General features: G+C 43.0%; 1 protein-coding gene across 1 annotated transcript in view; it reads left to right on the forward strand.

The window, feature by feature from the left end:
• The window catches only part of PIDD1 (p53-induced death domain protein 1), a 39916-nt gene extending 20797 nt beyond the window's left edge, over window positions 1-19119 (forward strand). Inside the window, exons 9-17 of the mRNA XM_083350649.1 lie at window positions 253-400; window positions 765-900; window positions 2933-3083; window positions 3902-4025; window positions 4996-5114; window positions 6273-6380; window positions 10185-10390; window positions 11657-11968; window positions 18790-19119. Of these exons, the coding sequence (XP_083206775.1) occupies window positions 253-400; window positions 765-900; window positions 2933-3083; window positions 3902-4025; window positions 4996-5114; window positions 6273-6380; window positions 10185-10390; window positions 11657-11894 (1230 nt within the window). The 3' untranslated portion in view covers window positions 11895-11968; window positions 18790-19119. The remainder of the gene's footprint in view (window positions 1-252; window positions 401-764; window positions 901-2932; window positions 3084-3901; window positions 4026-4995; window positions 5115-6272; window positions 6381-10184; window positions 10391-11656; window positions 11969-18789) is intronic.
• Window positions 19120-19811: the final 692 nt, after the last annotated feature.

The raw sequence follows: 19811 nt of genomic DNA on the forward strand, positions 1-19811 counted from the left end.
AACTGCCGGCCCGCAGGCCAGATGCATCATGCGGAAGCCACGCCCACCCCATTGGTGGTAATGGCATAATCATCCCAATACATTGCACGACATCACATGATGTTGCAAGTTTGACATTTCTGCCTTAAATTCTGACAGATTCCTCTCCAGTAAGTCTCTTTTGGTTGTGGGAAGAGGCCTTGACAGATTCTTCATGCATGGAAGCCCAGACACTCTTGAACAGGCCCAATTATCCTTTTTTTTTACTTTCAGGTGCTTTCTGTATCAACAAAGGAGCTAAGAGACATTACTGGTGATACTGAAACACTTGCCAGCCCTCTCCTCTGCCTCTCTCAAAGTTCCACTGTGGACTTTCTTCAGCCTGTTATAATTCAGCTTCCACTGCCTCCTGGTGTCACAGGTTAGTTTCCCAGTTTTGTTTTTAAAATGTTTTCATGGGATGGAAATATTTCTTTAAAATATGCAGTTCCCTGAATTTCAAGAGGAATTCAATGCCTTTATACAGTTGAACGAGATTTCGAGATCATTTATCTTCTGTGGAGGAAATTGGGTTAAGTTCTTAGGGCATTGCAAAAGTTTAGGGCAGTTTAGCTCTATCCTGCAGAACATTCATTGTTTACATTTGGTTAGACTATCATAGTCCTTTCCAAATCTATCCCATTAGGGACATAAGCCAACCTCCATCCCTTCTGATGCAATTATAAACTGAAAAAGAGTTCAACCTTTAAGTTTATGGCTGACACCTTTTCATTTTTTTTCCTCAGGTCTAACCTTGGACCGTTCCAGAGTACATTTGTTGCATAGTGACTGGGATGCTCAGAACTGGAGTGACATCACTGATCAAGTGATACTGGAGTTCACCCACCTCTATGCCTTATTCGAAGTAACACATTTCTCTTGGTTAGTGGGCTAGAGATCATAATCTTAACTTTGGTAGCATTTAAGTGGTTGTGGACTCTGTGGCTAGGCATCATTTGGGCCAGCGGTTTTCTTTCTATGGTAAGCAGCAAATGTTCTCAGCTGGCCTTTACAGCTTATTTGCAACAAAACTGATATGCATTTGGAGCATTTTACTTGACCATAAGAGCAAGCCCTGCTTGTACAGTTGTTTCCAAAACAATTTGGACAGCCATTTGTCTGACATGGTATAGAGCAGGGGTCCCCAATCCCCGGATCGTGGACGGGTACCGGGCCATGGCATGCCAGCAACCGGGCCACACAAACGAGCAAAGCCCCATCCATGGGATGCAGGCAGCACACAAAATCACACACTCTCCGGTCCATGGAAAAAACTTTCTCCACGGAACCGGACCCTGGTGCCCAAAAGGTTGGGGACCGCTGGTATAGAGTCTCCTAAACGAGCTGGGGGTTTGACTAGAAGTCCTCCAAGGTCCCTTCCAATTTTGTTATTCTGTTAAGTGATTGGAAACAAGCCATTCCCACATTTTGCCGAGATTGCTTCTTTAGAATGCTTCAAAAGTCATGGCATGGTGAACACCAAGCAGTCCAGATACAGGGGGCCTTCCTTAGGCATGGCCTCATTATCTGCAGTTGCTAAGCACTGACCAGACCTCAACATAAATATAAAGGTTTTTCCATATCTGAAATTTAGACTTTGTTTTTGTTATTTTATGCATGTAATGGCACATGGTATTTGGTGTATGTGTAATGTACATTTTTAAAAAAATGTAGCGTAGCTGCTGTATATTTGTTCCTCCTCCTGCATCACATTTTACTGAGTCAGTCTGGGGAGCCAGGCTTCATATGGCTTTTCATAGCAGCTGGCTTTCTCTGACTTGCTTAGCTATGATGGAGGGAATCAACCAATGTGCACCCACGTGGCTCAAGCTGACTTCTCCGCTGCTCATCGTCAGAGTCTCTTGATCCCGCTATTGAATACTGAACACGGACTCCAGAACTGTCCACTTCCTGCTCCCTGAAGCAGCACCAGTTATGGTTGCCAGCACTGTGGTTGGAAGCTTTGTGGAGATAAGTTTCTCCAGTTGTGGTGAGGCGTGAACACTCTGCAGGTAACACTGGTATCCAGTAGTAGAGTGATCAAGGGACACATCCACTGGCATCATAAAAGAACTGTGCAAACTGGAGAAGCCAGTATGAGCCACGTGGCACAAGTGAGACAACTCCTTCCGTCACCTACCATGACAGCTGAGCTAAAGATGAAAGTAGAGAGCTGCCACAAGGAAACTAGTGGGAAAATGGAAAAAGATAAACAAATACAGGTATGTTGCACAGACAGTTTCTTTGGAGGTAGAGAACACTTATAAATTCCAGAACCCAATGCATAGTTCCCATTGATTCAAAGTACCGTTGGTTACAGTAACTTTATGCATAATTTTATGCTGAAATAGAACCTCTCTTGAACAGCGAAGGCCTCATTTGTCTCCATTTTGTTTATAGAGTTGGATTTTTCATCCTTGTGTTTAGTGGATGTAGCCAATATGAATTGCATCGCTTTTCTTGCATGTCATTTCAGACTATTCTTTTTTTTAAATCGCTCTTCTGATGAAACTTAAATAGGTGACCCAAAGAGCCAATTTGGTATAGTGGTGAAGATGCTGGCCTAGAAACCAGGAGACTCTGAGTTATAGTCCAGCCTTAGGTACAAAAACCAACTGGGTGACTTTGGGGCAGTCATTTACTCTTAACCCTACCCAACCCACCTTGCAGGGTAGTTGTTGTGGAGAAAAAGAGGAGGAAGGAGTATTACATATATTCCCCGCCTTGAGTTACTTATAAAGTAAAAAAAAATAATTAATATGTTCTTTTAGTATAAAATAATTCATATCGTGCTTTTTTTCATTAATGAAGCAGTTATTTTAGCCCTCATGTATTCATATTTTCAAGTGGTTGACTTTATCAGGGAAAACCTGGACCAATCAAAATCATTTTACAAATCTCCCTTTCCCTCCAGGTATTGGTTATGGTGCACCACAAAAGCCTACATTGGTGGCTTTGCTAAAGAAGTCTATAAAAAATTGCGCATGTACCAGGTGAATTTCATAGCACTACAGAGAAAGAAAGATCCAGAGCAAGTCTTGCTCCAATGCCTCCCGAAGCACAAGGTGGGTGTTTCTATGTGTGTATGAGTACAACCCTGCACATCCCTGCATATACAGATGCATACATTTGCCCATATCATAGGAAATGAAGCTTGTATTCTGCAAGCACAAAGTTGTTCCTAGTATCCTGAATTTTAGAAATAGTAATATAGCGAGGAATAAGTTGGAATAAGTAGGAGTGAGGAATATAGCTATCTCCGAATGATGTTTCCTTCATTTAAAGTTGAACTTGGCCTTTAAGTGTGTGTCTGGGGCCAGACTTATAAAAGTACTATGTAGAACCGAACAAAACAAAATTCATTTGCAATTTAATGATGTACATAATCACATAAGCAGATTTTTTGGAGTTCAAATGGAAGATCACAACACCAAAATGCTTCAGTTCTAGGGAAGGATTTGCAGGTTTCAATACATTTTAGGAGAGGTGAGATCAGCAAACATGGAGGGAAGGGAGGAAAATTACTTGATGAAAAAGTTCATTAGATTATTATTGGATGCTGCAACACTTGGATGAGTATTAGGTACATTGCTTCAACTTTCTACAAGTGTATACTTTTCTGCTGTTTATCAGACCAGCTTCCATTGCCCTGACTCCTTAAAACACCAGCATATTTTTTTTCCAGGTTTGTGTGGAATTGTTACTAGTTATATGAGACTTTATAATTAAATATGCATAGGCAGCTCATATCAAATGTATTGCATTTTAGCAAGCCTCCAGGAACTCTGTTCCTTGGAAACCTGAATCTTCCCATTGCAGTGGTACAAAGATAAAGAAATGAGGATTTTAAAAATATCTTTATTCCTTTTTGATGGTCTTTTAGGTGGATCCTGTTTTGAAAAAGCTCTATGACCGATATCGAGGCCCTGAGCCATCCGATATTGTGGAGATGTTTGAAGGGGAACAGTTCTTTGCAGCCTTTGAACAAGGCATCAGCATCGATGCAGGTGAAATGTCAAACAGCTTGCCCGTATTTACATATGTATGCCTCCATAATTCAGGTTTAGTACTCCAATTCCAAATCAGCTCATAACAATAGCAATAGCACTTATATAGCACTCCATAGGGCTTTACAGAACTCCTTAAGTGGAGCCGATAAGGATTGAACTCCTGGCTGCGGGCAAAGTTAGCCTGCAATATTGCACCTTAACCACTGCACTGCACCTTAACCACAGCTCATCTTAAAAGAACTAACAAAAGACAAAACCAGTTGCACAGGCAGAACCTGGATTATCTTAATCCCAGATTATATGGTATTGTAGTGAGGCCTCTATCTGAAAAACAACAAATAGGAGTTCTCCTGACTCTGACTATATAAATCCCTTCTCTGAACCCCCCCCCCCTTCCCACCCTGGGACTATTTCCTAATTTCTAATTTATGGATAAGGATGAAATTCCTTTTCTGAATTTCCCAGGAAAAGTTTCAGTTGATTTAAACTATTGCAGATCAATGTTATGTACGCATTCCCCATTGCTTGAAAATTTCAAGGACAGAGTCCTAGGATGGAGGGCCCATTATATTAATGTTAAAAGGCCTTTAACTGAAAGTGGCTGTTTTTGCCTCCTTAACAGATTCTTTCAAGTGACAATTTGAGTAATAAATGTGGGATACATTATATCTAAACCATACGGTTTGCCAATGAGTGGCAAAATTTACAATTTACTTTGAGACTGAGGATTTGGGGGGGGGGGGAGTTAAGATGACTTAGTTCCAAAATTCTGTTCCTTGTGGGACAAAAACCTGTAAAAAAAAAATTTAGTCTTTCTAACAGCCTTCCCAAAACTATGGTAAGCTGAGAATTTCAGAAGTTGTGTTCTACCCCATTTGGAGAACTTCTAGCTACCGGAGGCTATTTTATAAAAATGAGGTTATTTGTGATTTAAGCCAATTGAATTATTTTCTCAAACTTATTTCAGACCGCCCAGACTGCATTGATGGAAGAATTTCGTTCAACTTTTTTTCTCATTTGAAAAATGTGAAGGAAGTCTATATTACCTCTGAAGTGGACAGAAACAGCAAGCCTGTGAAAGGGCAGGTACGTATGCTTCTCCTCTTGTCCACATTAAAACTTCCGATAACAGTTTGTACCCCAGTTAATTAATACTAGCATATCAATTCTTTTTCCTCATTGAATGAGTCCAGTGGCATAACTTATTTATATTCTCTGATTCCATAATTCAAAAGATGAACATATAATTTTGATTGTAATAAATATTATCTTCCAAATATTTTTGTAGAATGTGCTTCATGGATGGGTGACGTTCACAGTTTAACCCAAAGCCACCTTATCTCAGAATTTTTTTTAAAAAAGTATCTATTCCAACTGTGCAGGCTTTATGTCAAAACTTCTACTGCCCAGGATGCTTTCTTCTGGTTCTCATATTATTACTTCCCCCTTATATAGTCCCACTGTCTCTAGTATTAAATAGCTATAAAAATTCAGGACTTAAGTACATGCAATTTTTTTGTTAAGCAAATCCTTTTCAGCTACTTTGCAAACCATAACTAATTCCGTACACTACAGTGATCATAACATGGTTTATTTGTTTTTGAATTATTGTTGACATGAACACAGCTGATTATTGCTCGTCTCAACAGCTCGGTAAGCAAATCATGGCTGACGTGTGAGCCTTGTCATAATTCATAGTATTTAACTTAATACAGATTTAATTTCATTATTATGCGTAGTTAAACTAGAGCTTACAAATTCATAGTGTGTAGGCGCAAAAGAGGAGAGCCAGTTTGGTGTAGTAGTTAAGGCACCAGCCTAGAAACTGGGAGGCCTTGAATTCTGTTGTTATAGGCACCATGTCAGCTGAGCAACTTTGGGTGTCAGCCTCTCTCAGCCCTGGGAAAGAGGCAATGGCAAATCCCTTCTGAAAGTGATTCAAGAAAACACAAGAAAGATTTCAACATTGACGAAAGTATAAAAGAAATGTTTGGGGGAGGGGAGGCAAAAGAATGAGCAGAGCAAATCCCAAGTAATCAAAACCATAGCAGTAATTCTCAACAGACTGGTCTAATAATAGGCACACAATAATATGCTAGATCAGATTATTTGCTTTATATTCAGTTCACGCTAGAACCTCTACAAATAAATGCATAAGTAAGTAACCTCCCAAATGAGAGAACACCAACATCTCAACCAGCTGTGGTTCTCTCAAACCTGTCTAAGGCTGATCTCTTTTTGTAGGTTTCCTTTTATCGAGGAGAAGTACCAGAGAGCATTCCTGAAGAGATTACGAGGAGGAGGAAGGGCCCTGACTCTCATTGGCTAGCTACCTTGCCAATCAAGTTACCTGTAAGTGCTATTCACAAAGAAGAATTGACATGCACAGCAACTTGGATGGCTGTTCTTTTTGGCCCTGGCCTTGTATTCTGGATCGAAGCTGTTGTACTTTAATTAATCTCTTGTAAGACTTCTATGGTCTATGTAAGCAGATATAATTAACCTTAACAGGTCTCTTCAGATAGTTTGAACTCGTAGAAACACCTTTTATATAGAAATACCTTTATTGCAATTCAGATGACGTTGTACAACATTTCCAAGATATTCCCGAGGTGTCTCCAAGGTTAGAAGATGATAATGCTCCCAGGGTCTGCATATTGGGACCCCATGTTTTCTGCTAATGAAGCATGGCTCACTAGGGAAAAGGGAGGAGGAAGTCCATCCCAGAAAGGGGAGGGGAAAGGAAATACATCATATGGTGGTCTGACTGCCCACATTGTGATTTCTCCACACAGCCACGTGGTGGCAGCACACCTTGTGTATGTAAGGCAGTCACCCCACGTTTTGCTGGTTTTCCCATTCCTTTCTCAACCTTTGAGACAGAATGATTTTAGGAGTAAGAGGAGAAATATACTGGGGGTGGGGGTGGGGGAGGCTGTAGTGGAAAGAATTGCTGCACTCATGCTGCATTCAGTCCTTGAAGGAGTGCTTCCAGTTGGCCTGTGCAAATGCATTGAAACAAGGCCAGTAAGAAAGGCAGTCGTCCTAATGGGGTGCAAGTACCTTGGACCAAAATGCGTCTGATCCTGCGGCAGAGCTGGCTTGATCAAGATTAATAAAGCAGAAAAAAGAGAGAGTTCTCCATATATCTTGAAAGGATGAGAGGAAGTGCATTGCTGTTAAGCAATGGGTATTTATATTATATTTATATTCCTTCATTATCCCAGACAGATAAATCTACAGTGCATTACTGTTTTTCCTCTTGAGAAGAATGTACCGTTCAATGCCAACTTCTTGATGGCAGATCCTTGATATTCTGCAAAAGCACTCTTGTTATTAAGACACAGCACAGATTGTCTTATGCACTTACTCCTTTAATATTTCACATGAAATATCCTTTATATCATGATATAGCATTAGTGGACAGAGAGAATATGGAATTGTTAGTTGATTGTTTAATAGTTGTTTATTTATTTATTTTATTTTATTTAAAACACTTATACAACCACCCATCTTATACCAGATTCTAGACGGCTCCCAATCAAGAATTAAATAATAAAATAACCTTAAAACCATATGAGAACTATTAAAACCATTACATTACAATTTAGTTGCTGAATGTTAAAGGGATCCTTTGGGGTGAAACAAGAAAAGGTTTTGCTATTTTGTACCGACTTGTACTTACATTTGGTGTTGTTCGTGTTATCAGCTGTATGAAATCATATAAAATATTTTACATAACTGAAAATAAAATACTTAGGAAGGGAGACTATTAAGAATAATGTGTACATAAGAGTCGGTGGTTAGAGCTTGAAACATTTGAATGCTGCCTGACTAAAGACTAGATGAGGATTGTGTGCAGGGTTTTGAAAAACTATTTAAGTTGGCTATGTTTGCTTAGGAAAATAATTCCATTTAAAAAAAACGTTTTGACTACCAATCAATTAACTATTATCTATAGACAATTAATTATCTACAATTTTATATACTTTCAATAAACGTGTACCAAAGTTGTTGTTGGGTTCATTCAGTTCAAAAAGGGAAGCATGGTTTCTTTAACTGACACTTTATAATAGCATAATGTGTGTTTTCGCTATATAACAGAGTTTAATAGAGTTTCTCTAAAATAGCTTGTTTTTATAAAGAAGAACTTTTCTAATGTTCAAATATTAAGATGTTTTAGCTCACAAATATGCACTTCTGATAGTAAGGATACATTCTAATTTATAAACCAACACATTCATATTTTGATAACAACTGTGTTATATAATTGCTTAATTATACTATATATTTAGCATAAATTCACATTCCAGGCCATTTCATTGATCATAAAATTCCTAAGAGATTAGATGTAAGCAAGAAGATGCCTACCTTTTATATAAATATTCCAAATTAATGCCTTTATTAATACGTAACCTTTTATTGCCCATTCCTAATTCAAAGTTCACTGTTACCTTCTTACTATAACATCAGTCTTTTTTACCATATCATACCTCCAGTTCACATTTTGATGCTTTCCGTAAGTCAAAATAAATCAACCTCTGTTAACCATTAACTGATAAGCAAAACTTTTAAGTATATTTTTGACCTTGAATGATGATTGACCCTTCAGCAGATTTCAGATAACTTCTGACCAGGAGAGTTTATAACCCATCAAGTCTCTTTCTGGCTGAGGCAGGTAGAACCTTAATAAGATGGCATCTACACCACCTCGTGTGTATAAGTTCATAGATATTTACCAAAACTCACGGTGAACTGACTTGTGCCTTTATGACTCTTCTTTTAATATAATCTCTACTTTTTGTTTACGAAGTAAAATATCATTTTAATGTTTACTTTTTATATAATTCATTTATGGTAGACCAGAGGACTATATTTTAACTGAAGATACATACTGTTTCTCGTTCTCTTTTTGAAGAAATAGTTAATAATAGTGGGTAGAAAACTTCCTCCTTTCTACTTTAAAAAGGTACCTACCTCTGAACAAAGAACAGACTACATTGGCACAAAAGCTAAATTACTAATAGCAAAAATTGTTATTTTTTTCTAATTTTAAAATCAGAAGCAAAAACAAGATTGGATAAATGTTGTCCCAGTCAGCAATGTTGGTGATCAAGAAGATAGATGTTGGAAGTCCAACAGAACTTGTAGTCTTTTTCAAGTGGGGAAAGGATGTCTTTCTCTAAATCCGTAGTAGTTCCAATTCCCTTATGCAAATTCCACAGAATTTGGATTTGTTATACCGGCACAACTCTAAGTAATATTTCAATGTTACCTCCCTCAAAAGCATTACCTTCAATTCACAAATCCGCCCCCCCCAGTGAACTCAATAGTGTTATGAGATTAGTTTAAACCATGTTACTACAGTCTCTGGCTGTACCATACGAAGCCACAATCGAGCAAACCAGATTAAAGAGGGATCGCAAGGCAATCCTGTTGCATATGCACCACTAAATTCTACTGCTCTGCAAAATGACGCGCCTACGAGATTGGCCACTTTAAGCGCAGAGTCCTCAACCAGTTTTCTCCAGAAATGGTGCCGTGTGCTGGCCCTGCTTATTACGGCACTGGAAGCTGCTAATATGGATAGGCTGTTAGCGCGTGGGAAATCCCACCCGGGAAACACAAAGACGACTTTTTGAAGAGCTACGAATAGTAGAGGGTGACCCGTTGCGTGTAGCTCAACTCAACCCAAGTAAGCTTGCTTGCTTGCTTGCCTGTATTTCAAATCTCCTCCCACCTTTTCCCTGTAGTAGTTAAACAAATTGCCAGAACACACCAAACCAGTTATGGTTTTTGTTGTTTTCCAGGACTTGATGGTGAATGGAAGACAATTGACCATAATTGTACATTGAAGATGGTTCGATTTAAATATTTTATACCTTTCCCTGAAATTAATTCTAAATAAATATCCATAACAGTGCAGTATCCACCTCTATAGAGCTAAATCAGCTGAATTTAAATGATGAGGGTAGTTGAAATTTAGTTGAGCACTTCATGCTAAGGTCAGTTCAACCTGAGAATCAATTATCCAAAGAGACAGTGCTCTCTGATTCAGGATCCAAGGTGGACAGTCACAATCAAATTTTATAACGTGTCCTGAATAACAGGATAATACATTAATATGTGACAACATGTTATCTTCTGTTCTACCAGAAACTGAAAACTCAGGTAAACAAGCAGCCCACAACTCCAGATGGCTTCTCTCTTACTCCTTTGAATTTGGGGAATGCTGAAACTGGCTACTTAACTCAGTCCAACCTCCTTGGCATTGCTGGACGCATAGGAGCTGAATGGAGAATGATTGGTTTAAACCTGGGATTGTCCTATCAGCAGCTGGAGCGGATACAGTATAACAACAGGTGAGAAATGAAAAAAATTGAAATTAATTCAGGAAACATGACCTGGAGCATCAATAATCCAGCTGCCTATATCCTCATTTGTGTCTTAGATGATATAAAGTTTTTTTTTCTTTTTGCCTTGGAATTGTCATACAATTCAGGAAATCTATTCAGCCTGTTTATTATGTATGATGTTTGTCTGACAGAACTTACATTGAGAAATCAGAATAAAAATAAACGTTAATTAAAACAGCAAATCGAAGGCTATAATTATAAAAAATCATACTGTTACGCATAGTTAATCCTCAAAGGCTCTTCGGAAGAGCCATCTTAATCTGCTTTTGAGACACTTTGAAGGTTGGGTCATCCATCCTTCATGAGGTAATCTACTCCATCTAAAGAGAACTGCTTCAGGTGGGCCCACCACTGAGATGAAATGTCTCTGCAGGAACACAGGGCAAGGAGCAAGACAGTTAGGGTGTTAACCATTACAGGGGGAAAAATTCTTATTTTGATTTTTTTTATTGATTACATGCCATTAAGTTGTTCTTAACTCTTAGCAACTGGGTAAATAAATTTTCTCCTTGGTGAGCTATCACTAAGCCGGACCTTTCCAATGGTGCACTTGTGGCTATTACAACTGAGTTGCTGTTCATTTGTGGCTATTATCTACCTTGCTGCTGGTCATTCTCTTACCTTTCCCAAACCTGTTTCTCAGGAAGATGATCAAAAGCCAGAAAATACACAGACCTGGAATCAGTCAGTCTCTGAATCAACAGCAACTCTTGTAGTTATTTTATTAAGAGTTAAAGTGCGATAGAATTTAATATTTTATTGTTGTTTGCATATTTTAGATTATGTTTGTTTGTATTTTTATACCCTGTATTTTGCTCTGGGAAGTCGGGGAGGGGGGGAGGGGAGGGGAGAGTTGGGGAGGTTTGGGGAGAGGGGAGGGGGAGGGGAGGGGTTTTGTATTTAAAAATGTACTGTAAAACTTTTCAATAAAAAAAAGAAGAAGACATTAAACTGGGTTGCTGCTGAAATGAATGAGCTACTGATTACTGCTTTTTGACAGGTGGCCATTTTATGCTACCCAGAGTCTCTTGATAGTGAGACGGGCAGCATGTACATTTAATAAATAAATAAAAATAAATAAAAAATTATGCCTTATGCACATTGATAGGCTCACACTGAAAGGTATTGATATTGATTTTGATACTTAAAGCAAATGAGACTTTCATATGACAGTTATACATGATACAAACTGTTGTTTTATTTTCTCCCTAGAGAAGATTTCCATACTCAGATTCTAGATATGCTTTTTTCCTGGGCTCAGCAAAATGAAAAGAAGCCTGACTGCATAGACAAGCTGATTAAGGCCATGCAAGATAGTGGCCGCCAAGACATAGCAGATGAGATCACCACCATCATTGGATTGGGAAGGCAAAAATATACCGAGTCCATCCAGAGGGTAGGCCTGGATCGGGAAAGTAGTACAGAAGATTCTGCTATTGCTACCGGATAATTGCTAGACAATTATGGATTAGTCAACAAAATAGGATTAATCAAATCCAGGCTATTTCTTCTTCAAGATTAATGGTACTGTCCAATTCTTCTCTTTAGTGTTTTGCTGCCAATTACCCATGCTTATGTGCCACCAGTGGCTTTTACGAGATCCTTGTAAGCAGCTACTTGCAAGTTCACCTAGGACAGGGCTCAGCAACCTGAAACAATGAAAGAGCCACTCGGAACTGGTTCCCTCACAAAAGGAAAAACTGGGAGCCGCAAAAAATGTGTGCACATGCGCGTACATGTGCACATGCGCAGAACAGGGTTTGACTGAAGAGTGGAGCCAAGGAGAGATATGCACCTACCCTGCATATTTGAATTGATTGGTTGAACTTTTTTAGTCCCACTTTTTTTTTTGGGACTGCACATGGCAGAGGACTGGGAGCCGCAGGAGATGGCTGAAAGAGCCGCATGCGGCTCTGGAGCCGCGGGTTGCAGACCTGTGACCTAGGATAAGTTAGATTCCCAACTACATTTTAACTAAAATTCTACTTTTTTAGGGCAAAAATGACCTTGAAATACATGAGGCAGACCAGTGCACAATACTTCCTATGGAGCCTAAGACTTTTTTGTTTGTCTGTTCCTTGTGGGTAGAACTTCTGAGTTTTGAAAGTAAGTCAACTGGGCTCTCTTAGGGATAGGCACATTTTAGAAGCAAACTGCACATTTTTCAATTGTTCTTTGATGTGATCCTTGGCCTTACTTCAGCATTTGGACCCTGCAGGACCTCTTATTTTGGGGGTTAAGAAAATACACTGTACTAAAACTTTGGCTCCTTCCTCTCCTAGGTAGATAGCTGTTTTTTACTGATATGTGATAGGGAATTTCTGTCATGTTTTAAGTTATCTCGCAGCAGTCATGAACTAGGGGCTGTGCTGTTGTGATTTAACACAGTGATCTTCTATAATTTGTTTTATCTTGGTATTGGTATTCCGTCCGCTCCAATATGGATTTGAGCCCTCCGTGAGAGGGAGGTGCCCAACCTACTTTGGAAGCTACCTGAAATGTACCCAGCTCAGTGGCAGGGAGCTGGTGGACTGGACATTTTCAACCTTCCTTTGTACATCTTCCTGATTGGTCTGCCTATGGGACTGCCTGACGGGACCTACCCGGAAAATGGTCCGTTTGTTCTACTCTAGCACAGACTTGTTTGCGCTCAGGGGTGCCCCCCCTTCCTGGGCGCGACCCGCCTTTGTTTCCATCGCTCCTCTTGATGACGGGCCCAATTATTGGGACCCCGAGAGATGGTTGGGCAGGGACAGGAGCCTCTATCATAAATTTAATAAGAGGCCTCTAGTGCGCTTTTTAGCAAAAGTTTTTGTGGGGTTAGGGAGGGGGGTGGGTTCACAGGTTTGGTTGGAAACGGGGGGTTCCATCAACCGTTACTCAGACCAGGTCTGAGATTGATCGCGCCGTGACGGGGCTTGGGTTGGGTGCCTACGGGGCCCCGGAGCGGGGTGTGGGATTGCCTATTCCCACGATGGTAGGGAATGGCCGCAGGTGCATGAACAGAGGGCCGTATCAACATCTGGGAGCGCGTCCCCGCTGTCTCCAAGCGGTGATGCACTCCGACCCTCTGGTTCCGGCCCGGGGTACCGGGAGTGAGGGTGAGCAGCCACCTGAGCTCAGGCTGGTGTATTTTAATGCCAGGTCCATAACGAATAAGGCTCCTCTCATTCGTGAGTTGGTTGAGGAGGAGCATGTGGACCTGGCTTGCATTACGGAGACCTGGTTGGGCCCAGAGGGCGGTGTCCCCCTGGTGGATCTTTGCCCATCAGGTTTCCGGGTGCTGCACTAGCCTCGGGCTCAGGGTAGGGGCGGTGGAGTGGCAGTAGTGGCGAGGGAGACCTTATGTCCGCAGGAGGCCACCATTGTCCAGATAGTCGGGTGTGAGTCCCTCCTCCTGAGATGTGGCCCTAGAGCTCAGTTGGGCTTGCTGCTGGTGTACGTTTCGCCTAGTCGCGTAGCAGCAGCCCTGCCTGAGCTTCTCGATATCCTCTCAGGGTTGGTGGTTGAGTTCCCCAAACTTATAGTTTTGGGTGACTTCAACCTACCATCCCTGGGGGGATCATCTGAGTTAGCTCGGGAGTTCATGGCTTCCATGACGGCCATGGACCTGATGCAGGTTATTCAGGGCCCAATTCATGGGGGGGTCACACGCTCGATCTGATTTTTCTATCCGGACGGTGGTTAGATGATCTCGGGGGGGTGTTCCCCAATTATTACACCCCTGTCATGGACCGATCATCATCTCCTGTGGTTGGTCTTCCGTTTTGCCACTCCCCGTCGGGTTGTTGAGCCAATACGATGGTTCCGTCCTAGGCGCCTGATGGACCCTGAGCGGTTCCAGATGGCGCTGGGGCCCCCACCTGCCTCCTTTGCTCACAGCTCGGTCGATGCCCTAGGGGAAGCCTGGGAAAGGGCAGCCACAGAGGCACTCGACCAAGTTGTACCCATGCGGCCCTTGACCCGGCGCAGATCCCAATGGGCTCCATGGTTCTCCATGGAGCTCTGGGAGATGAAGCGTCGGAGACGGGGCCTAGAGAGCTGTTGGAGATCCAGCCGATCCGAATCTGACCGGTTACGACTAAGGTCGTTTACGAGAACTTATCTCGTGGTGATGAGGGTGGCAAGGTCTAACCACTTCGCCACCCTCATCGCGTCCGCAGATAATCGCCCGGCCGCCCTGTTTAGAGCAACTCGCTCTCTCCTTAATCGGGAGGTGAGGGAGGACCCCTTGCAGGGTCGAGCCGAGGAGTTTAGTCGATTTCTGCCAAAATCGCTCAGATCCGGACCGGTCTGGACTCCGACTAGGCAGAGTCTGAGGATGAGGATACGGGCAGCCTTGTCGATTTAATCTGGGAAGAGTTCGACCCTGTGACTCCTAAAGAAGTGGACAAGATCATGGGGAAGCTGAGCTCCACCACGTGTTTGTTGGACCCGTGTCCCTCCTGGCTGACTTATGCGGCCCGGGATGGGACACGAGGCTGGCTCCAGGCAGTGATTACTGCTTCTTTGAGTGAGGGTAGCTTTCCCGCCACCTTGAAGGAGGCGGTGGTGAGACCCCTCCTCAAGAAGCCTGCCTTGGACCCAGCAATATTAAACAACTTTTGTCCGGTCTCCAACCTTCGCTTTCTGGCGAAGGTTGTTGAGAGTGTGGTGGCGCAACAGCTCCCTTTGTTCTTGGATGAAGCTGATTATCTAGACCCGTACCAATCGGGTTTCAGGCCCGGGTACAGCATGGAGACGGCATTGGTCGCGCTGGTGAATGATCTCTGGCGGGCTCCGGACAGGGGCTGCTCCTCTGTCCTAGTCCTTTTAGACCTCTCAGCGGCTTTTGATACCATCAACCATGGTATCCTGCTGCGACGTCTCAGGGGGTTAGGAGTGGGAGGCACAGTTCTCCAGTGGTTCTCCTCCTACCTTCTGGGACGTTCGCAGTTGGTGTTGGCAGGGGGGCAGAGATCAACCTTGAGACCTCTCATTTGTGGAATTCCTCAGGGATCGGTTCTCTCGCCTCTCCTGTTCAACATCTACATGAAGCCGCTGGGTGAGATCATTTGTGGTTTTGGAGTTGGGTATCATCAATATGCTGATGATACCCAGCTTTTTATTTCGACCCCAAACCACCCCAGTGATGCCCTCGACGTGATGTCCCGCTGCCTGGAGGCGGTCTGGGTCTGGATGGGGAGGAACAGGCTTCGACTCAACCCTGACAAGACTGAGTGGCTGTGCGTACCGGCATCTCGGGATATTCAGGATATCCCACCCCTCACTATGGGGGGTGAGTTATTACCTCCTGTAGATAGGGCTCGCAACTTGGGAGTCCTCCTAGATTCACAGCTTTCCCTAGAAGATCATATAGTAGCTGTGACTAGGGGGGCCTTTGCCCAGGTTCGCCTGGTGCGCCAGTTGCAACTCTAACTAGACCGGGATGCCTTGCGTACAGTCACTCATGCGCTCGTGACCTCGTCTAGACTACTGTAATGCTCTCTACATGGGGCTGCCCTTGAAGTCCACTCGGAGACTTCAACTGGTGCAGAATGCAGCCGTGCGAGTTGTACTGGGGGTTTCCTGATACTCCCATGTTACACCTTTGCTCCGTGAGCTGCATTGGCTGCCGGTTGCTCTCCGGGTGAGGTTCAAGGTGTTAGTGATGACTTACAAAGCCCTACATGGCATGGGTCCGGATTACCTACGGCAACACCTGCGCCCGGCGTCAACTTCCCTCCATCCAGTGCGCTCCCACAGAGAGGGCCTCCTCAGGGTGCCTCCGATCAAAGAATGTCGATTGATGGCCCCCAGGGGGAGAGCGTTCTCTGTGGGCGCGCCAGACCTATGGACCCGCTTGCCGGTTGAGCTCCGGCGCGATCTCAAAACTTTCCTTTTTGAACAAGCTGGCCTGGTCTGATGGGATGGGGTTGGGTTTTATAAATCGGTTTTAACTTTTAATATGTACTAATTTATTACGGGCATTGTTGTTTAATTACTTTTTAATCTTTGTATCCTGTTTCTTATTATGTATTGCCCTGTTCACCGCCCTGAGTCCTTCGGGAGAAGGGCGGTATACAAATTAAATTAAATTATTATTATTATTATTATTATTATTATTATTATTATTATTATTATTATTATTATTTTAGGATGTTATCATCTGTACTAAGAGTGTCGAACCCCATGGGGCCGACATTCAACAGGGGCCCTTCCCTCCCCTACGGCCCTTCCTACCCTGGTCGCCGGGAGCCCTGAGGGCTCGACAGACTCCCGTGGACTGCCCCGCTCTTCCCTGGCCCAGGAGAGTCGCTGGACAGCCGTTCCGATGCAGCCGGCTGCACTGCTGCTGGCGGAGCTCCTGTTTGATGCCGTGCAGGCGCAGGACACGCCGGCTGGCGACGGGACCGGCAAGGACGTTGAGACGGCTGGCGCGGCTGCGCACAGCCACCGGACGGCAGTTGCTGCCCCGGGAGCCCCCCTGTTGCTGCAGAACCGCTGTCTCGAGCGGGGGAAGGGCCCACAGGTCCGACGGGCAGCGGGGCCTCGGCTACAGACTCTCCTCACGGCAGGACTCTCTGGAGCAGCTGTGCAGCACGCACGGGCGCAAGACAGCCCTGCCCAGGCGCCGGCAGGCTCCGTGGCTTTTTCGTTGGGGAACGGGCTCGTTCCCACCACGGTGCCTGTGTCGGAGCTGGCGCCCGGGTGGCTAGAGGGGCTGAACACTGGCGGCCATGCAGAGGCCCAGGGCCGGGTGGGACCTGTTGCTGGAAGGGGTGTGGGGGTGGAGCATGGTGGTGGTGGGTCTTGGGTGAGAGCTTACCTGACGGAAAGGGAGCGCTGGGCGTCGGAGCAAGGAGCAAAAGGCTCTGCTGGGGAGGGGAGGGGTGAATATAGGGAATGGGAGGGTGTGGGCATGTTTGGGTGGGGTATGGGCGTGTGCTGTAGGCATGTATTTAGCAGCGTTGGTTGTGGGTAGCGGCCAACGCTGACTTTGTTTTCCTGCTTCGGGTTGCTGTGAAGAAGAATAAAGCACATACAATCCTTTGTGGGTTGTCTCTCGTTCCTGCCTGGTCGTTGTTCTGCACGCTGCAGGACGAGTTTTGACAAAGAGAAGCTGGATTTTGGAACCCATAAAACTGAATCATTCCTCCACATTTTATTTTGCACCTAACCTATTTTTTGTCAGGTACTTGCAGGAAAAAAGGAGGATCACTGAAGAATATTAAATCACAAGAGATGCTTCTCAGCCCCACTTTGGTCCTTCTAAAATTTTCCTTTTAAAATAAGTACATAAATAAATCAAAATAAAAGTTGACCATAAATAGACTGCACAACATCCTCTGACCAACGCTAGGACCAGATGTTGTAAATGACTGTATCTCTGGCTACACATAATATATTGTCACATTTTTATTTGTGACCTAGCATGAAGTATAATACTTAACCATTGTTATTTGTAAATTGCAATTTACGGCTTAGTATTATTATTATTATTTAATCCTATTTATATCCCGCCCTTTTGGTTTACTCAATAGGCCGTGGCTAAACAAATCATGTCAATCAAGATAATGTATCAGATCCAGGGCAGATTATCCCAGGTAGTTCCACAACCATTCATCTTGGATAGCTAATACACAATCATGGTTGTAGTCAGTCATCAGATTACTAGGACAATTTTGCTTTAGGGGTTTGGTTGTTTTTTTTTTAGATTTTTCTCCAAACGTTTCTGCTTTTGAGTCACTTTATCCACTTTTAGCTAGGCTGACTAGTTGTAGCTAGAGTTTTATTGCTTATAAAATGTAAGGTTAAATTTAGAATTGTTCATTTTTAAAAATAATATTACAACAGACTTAACAGGGAAAAAATATGTGTTGAAAGTTGATCTTGATGTTGAAAGTAGCTTTCTAATCCTTTTGTGTCACTGCTCAGAAATGAGAAAGCAGCTGTCATATTTCCATCCTTTCCTTTCTTACCCTTCAGCGTCTGCTTTTTGTTTCTTGTCATCCTTTTTTCGTCCCTGAACCTCTCAGCTTCAGCGGCCCCTTTGGGATCAGTCCTCATATAAAGTGAACAATTTTATTGGTTTTTTTTTTAAAAAACAACAACAACTGGCTGTCTTAAAACTGTCCTAGAAACTGGAAGTAGCTTGATCGTTGTTTCTGTAAGCCATCAAACCAGTTCTAATCGATGGTCCTTTTTACAGAAACACATGTCTTTGATAAATGTATTTCTACTTTTTAATCCTCGTGTCCTGTCAGGAGGTTCAGACTGCTGCACTGTTTGGCTATAAATGCTTTTTAAGACGATTTTGATTTTTTTTTAAAAAAAAAAGTAAAGCTGTTTGATATTTTCTTCAGATGCTGATAAAAGGAAGTTTTCCCCATTTGGAAAGCTGTGGTATTTTACTTGATGTTCAAGCTGTCCATTTTTACAAAGGACCTGTAAGAATTAAATAAGCACCAACCAGATGGATTTTTCTTGGACTTCCTAGCCCTTCATCTCTGTTCTAACAAGACCTTAGGTGTTGTCTCCCCTCTTAGAAAGAATTGCCAAGGAGCTATTATTCCTGCATTCTTCAGGAAGTTGGAGAGATAGGGGTTTACCTTTAAGCATGATAAATGTTTCCATTTTAATATGTCTTATTATTTATTCCTTCTGTGGCCCTGCCAGTAATCATTTTAGTTGTCAAATGCTCCTCCCCCTTCTTTTGTTAGTGATGACTTACAAAGCCCTTCATGGCATGGGTCTGGATTACCTACGGCAACACCTGCGGCCGGCGTCAACTTCCCTCCGTCCAGTGCGCTCCCACAGAGAGGGCCTCCTCAGGGTGCCTCCGATCAAAGAATGCCGATTGGTGGCCCCCAGGGGGAGAGCGTTCTCTGTGGGCGCGCCAGACCTATGGAACCGCCTACCGGTTGAGCTCCGGATGGCCCCCGACCTTCGCTCCTTCCAGCACAATCTCAAAACCTTCTTTTTTGAACAAGCTGGCCTGGTCTGACGGGATGGGGTTGGGTTTTTTATAATTAGTTTTAATTTTTAATATGTATCTACTGCTACGGGCATAGTTGTTTAATCACTTTTTAATTTTTGTATCCTGTTTTTTATTATGTATTGCCCTTTTCACCGCCCTGAGTCCTTCGGGAGAAGGGCGGTATACAAATTAAATTATTAAATTAAATTAAATTTTGTGTATGATTTTTAGACTTGCCTGTATTAGGGAAATCTTCGTTTGGTGCTCCAGTTTTGGAGAGATTAAATAGGGCATATTGCCTTTGTTTGTAATATGTAGAATTTTGTTTATTCTTTTGCAACCTAATAATGTAGTCGGCATAATAAAAATGGGTCAAAGTTGGCATAATGAAATGGGCCAAAGCTGTGC

Source organism: Vipera ursinii (assembly GCF_947247035.1).
Source record: "Vipera ursinii genome assembly, chromosome: 1".
In the NCBI taxonomy this organism is placed as follows: domain Eukaryota; kingdom Metazoa; phylum Chordata; class Lepidosauria; order Squamata; family Viperidae; genus Vipera; species Vipera ursinii.